At 37.6% G+C, this 10387-nt stretch overlaps 1 protein-coding gene across 1 annotated transcript; it reads left to right on the top strand.

The window, feature by feature from the left end:
* Nucleotides 1-8978: 8978 nt before the first annotated feature.
* LOC110097131 lies at nt 8979-9950 on the top strand. Its single transcript, XM_020823376.1, has one exon. The coding sequence runs from the start codon at nt 8979-8981 to the stop codon at nt 9948-9950; it is 972 nt and encodes a 323-aa protein (XP_020679035.1).
* The last annotated feature ends 437 nt before the right edge of the window (nt 9951-10387 follow it).

Below are 10387 nucleotides of genomic sequence, written 5' to 3'. Positions count from 1 at the left end.
TCTCAGCTGATTTTAAATTATATTCACAGATCCAATTTCTCGATTTCTATAAATGGTAGCTTATCTAATTGGATTGAAGTTGGCTTTAGACAAGGATGTCTCTTGTTTCCTTATCTTTTCATCCTTTGTGCCCAATAATGCCTTCAAACAAAAAGGTAATTCATTGGGAGTTTGGGTTTCTTCAAATGGCCCTTCTATTTCTCACTTATTGTATGAAAATAACGTGATCATCTTTTTGGAAGCTACCTTGAAGGATACCAAAGAAATTAAATCAATATTGGTTAATTTCTGCAGTTGGACTGGTTAGTCTATTAACACCAATAAATCTTCTATCATTTTCATGAAGCATGTAAGAAGAAGGAGAAAGAAATCCATTAGCCGAATGATGGGTTTCGAAATAGTAAATCAATTAACCTATCTTGGAGTAACACTTACTTTGAGAAGGTTAGTCTGTTACAAATCTATTTTTGGATTATGATTTTGATAATAGCAAACAAATCTTGCCTTTTTCTCTATTGACTTTTCAGGACCCAAAGATCGGACGAAAATCAGAATCAGCTCAAGATGGGGTAGATTAGGGTTGAGTCAATCTGTAATTTTATTTTTCCCATCTTGAGTCAATTGTAATCATTGGTGTGACTAATGCAAAGTAACCCTACACACACACACTTAAGATACTTAGAATTTCTGTTTTTACTAAAATTGGCCAGGACAATATTTATATCGTCCTGGACGATCGGGCTTAAAATAGAAATTCTAATCAGGGGTTCTTAATTAAGGCAGCCGTCATTAGCCATTCGGTCTGGACAATACGTGTATCGGCCAGGACAATAGGATCAAAACAGAAAGAAATTGCCGCCATAAACAATTAAGGTATTCTGTATTTTTTGGTAATCGGCCAGGACGATCTTGGATCGACCTGGACGATATTCATAATTATGCCTTAATTGATCAGACAATCAAGGAGTAAGGATTATTGATACGATCATATCATCCTGGACGATCGCAGGATCTGCCAGTATAATCTATTCAAAAACCTTAGTTACTTCTGGATGATAAATATCACTCAGCACAAATTCAGAGTGATGTGTTGGACGATCGGGATTGGACAGTTTGAATTCAGGGCGATGCTCTGGACGATTTTCATCTGATTTGAACTGATCGGCCTGGACGATCATGAGATCATCCTGGATGATCAAGCCAATTTTCAATTGTCTAGTTTGCATTCAGGGCGATGCTCTGGCCGATCTCATGGAATTTGTATTGATCGGCCAGAATGATTTCCATATCGTCCTGGAGGATATAATCGGCAACTTGCAATTAATGAGCTCCTTTGAATCTCTTCTATTTAAGAGCTCTTGTTCAACAATTTTGAACATCCTTGGCTGCTGTCTTAACCTGAGAAAACCTAAATGAGAGAGAGAGAGAGGGAGAGAGAGAGAGAGGATCTTATGAGGGGGATCTTGTGAGGGGATTCACAAGGGTTGCTCCAAGCATTGTTCCACTTCTTCTTCCCTAGAGTCTCTTATCATTGGAAGGGTTGGGAGAGGTAAGTTCCAGCAAGCGATCGAGGTTCTCTGCCTGCTTCAGGAGGAAGCAAAAGGAGGAAGGTTCTCTGCCTTGCCGGGTGTGGCAAAAAGTGGTATTTGTAAAGGCTTCTCTGCCTAGCTGTGGGGGATAAAGGAGAGTCATGATTGTAGTGCAATACTCGGAGGGCACCCTTGGGAGTGGACGTAGGTCAAGTTGACTGAACCACTATAAACCCTTGTGTTCTTATTTTTACTGCTTTGGCATTTATTTCTTCCGCACGTTATTTCTTTGTGGTGATTTGGTTTGTATTTGTGCTTTGCCTAAAGATTTTTTAAATACCAATTCACCCCCCTCTTGGTTAGCCTTGGGCCAGTTCTATAGGGCTTAACATCCCTAACAAACTTTCAAGTGGTATCAGAGCATTTTCTAGTGTCATTTGAGCACTTTCAAGTGGTATCAGAGCGGGATTCATAAAAACTAAGTTTGAAAACTTTTTGAATTTAGATCCATGGCTAACTTTGGGAATCGTAATACACCGAAAGGGTATTCTATTACCCGACCACCTTTGTTTGATAATATCCCATTTGATTTTTGGAAAACTCGCATGTCTACGTTTTTACAATCTACTAATTATCGCATGTGGATGCTTGTTACGGATGGTTACACACCTCCAATTGGTAAACTTAACGACATTATTGCTCCACTTCCTTTTACTAAATGGACTTTAGATGATAGGGATCTGGCTCAATTGAATGCAAAATATCTTAATTATTTTTTCTATGCCTTAAAATCAGAAGACTACATGCGTGTTTCCACTTGCAAAACTGGTAAAGAAGTTTGGCATAAATTGTGTATCATTTATGAAAGTACTAATGAAGTTAAACAATCCTGTTTGAACATTCTCTTGCATGACTACGAACTTTTTCGTATGAAACCTCATGAATCAATTTCTAAAATGTATATGAGATTTACTCAGATTGTTACTTCCTTGCATGCCTTAGAAAGAGAGTTTCGAATTCTGAAAAAGTAAACAAGATTTAATGATGCTTGCCTTCCTCTTTTGATGCAAAAATTTCTGTTATAACTGAATCTAAGGATTTGAACACGTATTTGATTAACAACTTACTTGGCTCACTCATTGCTTACGAGCAAGGGGTGAATCAAAAAAATCTTGATGCATGTGAGAAAAAGAAAGAGAAAATGGTGGCACTAAAGGCACACAAATCTGACTCTGATTCTTCTGGGTCTGAGAGCGATGAAGTTTCCTTCATCTCAAGGCAATTCAGAAACTTTCTAAGGAAGAAGCAAAAGCATCATTGGAGAAAAGGTAAGGATAACAAATATTCTAAAGGATCTTCTGATGTTATTTGTTATGAATGCAGGAAGCCTAGACATGTGAAAGTCGATTGTCCTACACTTCAAGATCACTCGAGCAAAGAAAAGGAAAAGGGTGAGAAGAAATCTAAGTTTAGGAAGGACAAGAAGAGAGTCCAAAAGGCATTCTGGGCAGAATCTAGTACTGATTCATCTGAAATTGAACCTGAAAATGAGACAACAAACTTGTGATTAACGGGAGAAGATCAAAGTGATGAAGAAGAGGTATGTAAACCAACCTATGATGAATTATTTGAAATGTGTGAGAAAAACCATGCATCATACAAAAAACTTAAGAAGACTCATGCTAACTTAAAATTGGAACTTGTAAATTTACAAAAAGAGTATGAAGTTATTATTAAAGATCATTCAATGATTGATTCTAATTATATGGCTCTTCTTGATGAATTTGATGATTTGAACAAAAAGCACTCGGAATTAATTGATGAGAATGAAGCATTAAAAGTTTCACACACCTCTCTTTAGTCTGATTTCAAGAAATCTAAAGAGAAAGAGAAAAACTTGAGGGTTGAGAATGATGTTCTAAAAAATACAAACTTGAGGATTAAAAATGAATTGGATACACTTAAGAAAACTTGGATGACGCCTACCCTTGATCAAAAGCCAAAACCTAGGAAGAGGCACTATAACTCAAACTATTTAAAAAACCCTTTTCCTAGAGTTAAATATTTTTTATGTGGCATGCTAGGACACATCTCACACACTTGCACTATTCATCGTAGTACACATTGGGTGTGGATACCTAAGGTACATGATTCATAGAATACCACACCTGCATTGTATTATACTTTTCCTAAGAAGGGACCCAAACTAGTTTGGGTTCCTAAATCTGACTGTTGTTAAGTTATGCAGGTGTGCTCTCACCAAAGACCTCATGGGAGCATAGTATAATTGGACATATGGAGGCTCGCAGCTCATAATTTCTAAAACTTGCTGCTTCATAATTTCTTGAAATGCTTTTTAATTAGTTTTGTGTTATTTTTTATTGTGTGCTAGCTTTTTGTTGTTCTAGACTGGTTTGTTTTTTCTTTGCTTTTATGATTGTTTTTCTTTATGATTATTTTTTAAGCTTTTTAGATTTGGAGATTTAAAGCCATTGATTATCATATCTAAATCGGTCAAAGGGAGAAACACCGTTGATGGTTTCTCTCCCTCTAACTTCTTTTAGTGACATAATTTTCTTTTTTAGACAAAAGTCTATCTCATATTGACAACTAGTTTTTGAAACTAAGATTCTTTTTATCTTGCTACAATCATCTATCTTGTGCATAATATCCAAAGTTCTTATATATCTTTCAAGTTAATTAAAATCTTGTCATTGCATTTATCACATGATTATGATTTTGTTTTGTGGCTTATTCTTCCCTATGTCAGAGAGAGGGCTCCTATTCTCTAATATTTGGAGGATATACTCACAATTAAGGTTCTTTTTAAGTGTTTTTGTTAAAGAGAATTTAGCTTGAAAGAATTAAGAGGGAAAGTGGAAAAGATGCAAATTTGAAATGAAAAATATATATACACAAATGTGTATCAAAAATCAAGATGCTCAAAGAGCCAAATCAAAGATAAAAGAGGCATAAAATGAGCCCACTAAATACAAGCTATTATCTCTTTTCTGAACTCTTAAAACCTTAGAGAACTCATTGGTTATTTGATGCTTTCAAAGGCTTGATTTCAAATTCTATGATTGAGACAAATTACTTTGTTATATTATTTATAAGATATTTTATTTGTAATCAAGTTTTGATTGGATCTTCTTTTTACCCAGTAAAGTTTTTCTAAGTTAGACCTTTTGTTTTAAAAAAAAAGATGATTATTTCCTTAAAAGAAGTCCGAGCTAGGGATTAACAGATCGGATATTTTACCTTTTTCAGATTTTGACTTGTTAACTCTTTTATATTTTGAATCTCTAAAATTTAATTGTTTGAGAAATTTGTCATATGGATACTTTGCTAAAACAAAACAAAAAAATTAAAACCAAAACAACAAGAAATTTTTTCCTTTCCTTCATTTTTCTTTTTAGTTTTTTAGCCTTTTTATTGTTGTTTCTAGCTTTGTATTGTGATTCATGTATTTTTGAGCGCTTTGATCATCAACAGCATTTCCTTGGATTCAAATTTCTTGTCACATCATCCTGGCCGATTCTTATATCATCCTAGACAATAGGACAAATTCTCTTAAAAATTCCATCTGATGAACTTTTCTATGCTTGCTGTAACTTTTCATCCTCGACGATCTGATCGAACTCTGTTACAAACATGTTAATAGTCTTGGCTGATAACATATTTCATCCTGGCCGATGCATTTTATGGTCATCATCATGGCTGATACACTAGATCGTCCTGGACGTTCCACATGTCAGCACGTTTAAATCCTTAAAATTGGCCCCGAACGATTCATTATTGGACAATCGTCCTGGCCGATCCACTGTTCGTCCTGGACGATACACATGGCATAGATTTAAAATATTTTAACTTTGGCCGGTATGATCAATTATTGTGCATTATTTTGGACGATACACCTAATCGTCCTGGACGATCTATTTTTTCAACAGTCGTTCGGCTTGACTCCTCGGAACGATCGCCTGTGTCTAATCATCCTGGCCGATATCTAATCAGCCCGGCCGATCGGACCACCTTTTTGACCTATCGGCCTGTACGCAATAATTGAACCAAATCGTCCTGGACGATTCTACGATCATCCTGGATGATATGGTCATTTCTTTAAATTTATGCCATTCCAGCCATTGTTTTCACCTCAATCTTTTTCTCTTGTGTTTTCTTACTGATTTCTTGCTATGGCTGGTGGGAAGCGAGTCCGACAAGCTTCTAGAAGTTCCTCGAGGGCCACTCTAGACCCTCAATTCAGGGAAGTGGAGGATCAAGCAGCTTACTGTCGCAACAAAGAATGTGGCATCACCCTTTCCAGAATAATCAATCCTGTCCACCTTTCATATATGGTAATGGATCTCTTTGCTCACACTTCTCTCTATTTCATTCTTACCCACGCTGTTTATTTTTTCTTCAGAACTTCTGTTAGAATTTTATGCAAATCTTCGCATAAATTCTACTTTCACAGCCCTGACCTCCTATGTGAATCGATGCCCGGTCGAGATCATATATCAGGACTGTGCTGAACTTTTACAGCTATCCACCATCGAGGATAAGCTGCACATAATCGTTTCAGATCCTAATTTTGACTGGTCCACGGCAAACCATTTTCTTCGCCAAACTAACACACCCTTTCATGTTGGAGAGACTACCTCTTTAGTCAAAGATGCTAGGACAATTCAGCACGTCCTTCGCACCTCCATTATTCCAAAAGCTGGGGACCGAATTCACATCACTCCTCTGCTTTCTCTGACTACCTTTTTCATCATGTCCTGGAGAAAATTTAATGCCACTAATCTAATCTTTTGATACATTGATCATTTAACAACTATTCACGATCCAGGCCATAGGAGGAAACCCAACCTTACTTCAGGACATCTCATAGCCTACATTCTTGAAACCAAATACAATCTTCAATATCCTACTCGTCATGACCTTCAGCCTCCTTGCTACTCAAACAGCTCTTTCAATATCCTTCACAGTACTCGTCTCCACCCAGGGGATGGGGAACCTCAGGGGGCCGAGGAGGATGAGGCTCCTGCTCCTGTTCCTGATCCTGTCCCTCTTCACCAGCACTCACAGTTTGACCAGTTAGTGGAGAGGTTTGATCGATGGGAGACCCGCTTCAACGCTTACGTTGCTGCACAGGAGTAGCAACATTTTGAGGACATGGCCCGCTACGAGCAGCACCGCACATAGGACTTGGCCCATTTTGATAGCTACATTACTCACCAGCAGTAGCAGCATGACCAGGACATCGCCTGGTTCAATGCTCAGTTTACTACGCTAGCTGGCTACTTTCAGCAGCCACCTCCACCACCTCCATCTGATGATCAGGATCCCTCATTTTTCTAGTTTTGTTTTTCTGTTTTCTATTTTTTGTAGTTTGTCTTGTAGTTTGTTTTAGTTTCTGTTGTGTTTTTTTTTTTTCTTTTTCCTTATATGTGTCTAGGACCCTCTTTTTGTGATGACAAAAGGGGGAGTAGGATATGGTAGGAAGAGTTGATGCTTGTAACTTTAAAATTTTAATGAACTGCTATTTTTACTGAGATTTTTTTACTTGTGTTTGCCATCATCAAAAAGAGAGAGATTGTTACTAATCTATTTTTGGATTATGATTTTGATGATAGCAAACAAATCTTGCCTTTTTCTCTATTGACTTTTCATGACCCAAAGATCGGACGAAAATCAGAATCAGCTTAAGATGGGGTAGATTAGGGTTGAGTCAGTCTGTAATTTTATTTTTTCCCTCTTGAGTCAATTGTAATCTTTGGTGTGACTAATGCAAAGTAACCCTACACACACACACTTAAGAGACTTAAAATTTCTATTTTTACTCAAATCATCCAGGACGATATTTATATCATCCTGGACGATCGGGCTTAAAACAGAAATTCTAATCAGGGGTCTTAATTAAGGCAGCTGTCATAAGTCAATCGATCTGGACGATACGTGTATCGGCCTAGATGATAGGATCAAAATAGAAAGAAATTGCTGCCATAAACAATTAAGGTATTCTATATTTTTTGGTAATCGGCCAGGACGATCTTGGATCGGCCTGGACAATATTCACAATTATGCCTTAATTGATCAGACAATCAAGAAGTAAGGATTATTGATACGATCATATCATCCTGGACGATTGCAGGATCAGTCAGGATGATCTATTCAAAAACCTTAGTTAGTTCTGGATGATAAATATCGGCCAGCACAAATTCAGGGCGATATGCTGGACGATCGGTATCAGACAACTTGAATTCAGGGCGATGCTCTAGACGATTTTCCTCTGATTTGAACTGATCGACCTGGACGATCGTGAGATCGGCCTGGACGATCGTGAGATCGGCCTGGACGATCGTGAGATCGGCCTGGACGATCGTGAGATCGTCCTGGACGATCAAGCTAATTTTCAATCGTCTAGCTTGCTTTCAGGACGATGCTCTGGCCAATCTCAAGAAATTTATACTGTTCGGCCAGCACTATTTCCATATCGTCCTGGATGATATAGTCGGCAACTTGCAATTAATGAGCTCCTTTGAAGCTTTTCTATTTAAGAGCTATTGTTCAATGTTTTTTAACATCCTTGACTGCTGTCTTAACCTGAGAAAACCTAAAGGAGAGAGAGAGAGAGAGAGAGAGAGAGAGAGAGAGAGAGAGGATCTTGTGAGGGGGAGCTTCTGAGGGGATTCACAAGGGTTGCTCCAAGCATTGTTCCACTTCTTCTTCCCTAGAGTCTCTTATCCTTGGAAGGGTTGGGAGAGGTAAGTATCAGCAAGCAATCGATGTTCTCTGCCTGCTTCAGGAGGAAGCAAAAGGAGGAAGGTTCTCAACCTTACCGGGTGTGGAAAAAAGAGGTATTTGTAAAGGCTTCTCCGCCTAGCTGTGGGGGTTAAAGGAGAGTCACGAATGCAGTGCAATACTCGGAGGGCGCCTCTAGGGAGCTGACGTAGGTCGAGTTGACTGAACCACTATAAACCCTTGTATTCTTATTTTTACTGCTTCGGCATTTATTTCTTCCACACGTTTTTTCTTTGTGGTGATTTGGTTTGTATTTGTGCTTTGCTTAAAGATTTTTTAAATACCAATTCACCCCCCTCTTGGTTAGCCTTGGGCCAGTTCTATAGGGCTTAACATCCCTAACAAACTTTCAAGTGGTATCAGAGCAGTTTCTAGTGTCATCTGAGCACTTTCATAGTCAAACAAGACTTCTTTTTTATTGTTGATAAAACCTTGAAGATGACTAATATTTGGGGAAGTAAGATGATATCCTTGGCAGGAAAATTTCTTTTATCCAAAACGATTTTGCTTTCCTTCACCAATTTTCATTGTACTAACTCTCTTGTGCCAAAGAGTATTCTTGATGAGGTGGATAAGATTTGTAGGAACTTTATTTGGAACAAAGCTAATGTTGGATATGGATTAAATTATGTTAGTTGGTTAACTATGTGTTTACCAACCAAATGGGGAGGACGAGCTCTTCACTCTTGTTCTACTAAAGTTGGCCCCTTGAGATCCAAATTGGCTTGGAAATATATGTATGATAAAGATTCCTTTCTTCATAAAGTCTTCTTTCCAAAATATGGAAATCTTCTTGATAAGGTAGATTTGGAAAACTCTGGTTCTAATTCTTGGAAAATCTTGAAGATAGGTGGAAAGTCATTAAGGTCATTTATTAGATGGAGGGTGGCAAATGGTAATGACATTGATGTTTTCAAAGATACATGGATCTTAGACAAATGTATTAACAAGTGGCCAACATTTATTACTCCTATAGATGATCGAATATTTTTGGTTTCCAACCTCATAGAGAATGGAAGCAGGAACGTGGAGCAAATGAGAAGGATTATGGGTGAAGATCTTGTAAATCTTATTTTACAAACCATTAACTCGGGTGATCAGGGAGGAGATAAAATGAAACTCTTGCTACAGGTCAATGGAAGATCCTTATCATCTATGGTTTTTGAAAATTCGGTAAACCATACTCTTTCTGATCATTTCTGGAGCTGGATCAAAAAAGCTAAACTCAATCCAAAGGTGGAGACTTTTTGGTGGAGGATTTATAATAATGGCTTGCCTACCAATGAATTCCTTGAACATAGAAGATTGCAAAGGATCAATCTTTGCCCAAGAAACTGTAATGTTGCTGAAAACAAAGACCATTTGACAGCAAATTTCCATAAGCTGAAGGAAGTTCTTTCACAAATCAAGGAATGGGGATTTACTTTCAAGGAATTTGATTCCTTATATGATTGCTGTAAGCACCTTTCTCTTCTAATTCCCTTTATGATTAATCTTTATTGTACAGTGGTATATAGGACATGGAAGTCAAGGAATAATCTAATTCATAATGGAAAGGATGATAGCTCATTGTATATTGCTTCCAATGCAATAATCTATGCTTCAAATTCTATCTAAGGGATTAGTAATTACTTGGGTACATGGCATGTCAACCAACCATCACGGTTGTCTTTTTCTCATTGGCATCCCCCTCCACCCGATTCGCTCAAAGTAAATGTAGTTGCTTCTCCTCTTTCCAATTATAAAGCCGGCATTGGAGGAGTTTTCCATGATCACAAAGGAAGATTCCTTCTAGCATTTGGGGAACCGTATATCCATTGGGATATTTATTCCTTGGAACTTTTGGCTACTCAATCCATTAAGGAAGTGTTGAAAGATTGGATGTTTAAATATAAAGGTATTATCATAGAAGGTGACAATCATAATGTCATGGAATTCTTGAAGAAGGCCAAACATAAAGGAAACACAAGGTATGAAGATACTTATCTTTTTGGTGAGTTCAACAACGTTATTTTCAATTGTGTTCATAGAAGTTGTAACAAATTGGCAGATTT

Source organism: Dendrobium catenatum, unplaced genomic scaffold, assembly GCF_001605985.2.
Source record: "Dendrobium catenatum unplaced genomic scaffold, ASM160598v2 fragScaff_scaffold_1232, whole genome shotgun sequence".
Classification (NCBI taxonomy): domain Eukaryota; kingdom Viridiplantae; phylum Streptophyta; class Magnoliopsida; order Asparagales; family Orchidaceae; genus Dendrobium; species Dendrobium catenatum.
Note: the sequence above shows the minus strand (reverse complement) of the source record. Positions and strands in the feature narration are given on the sequence as shown.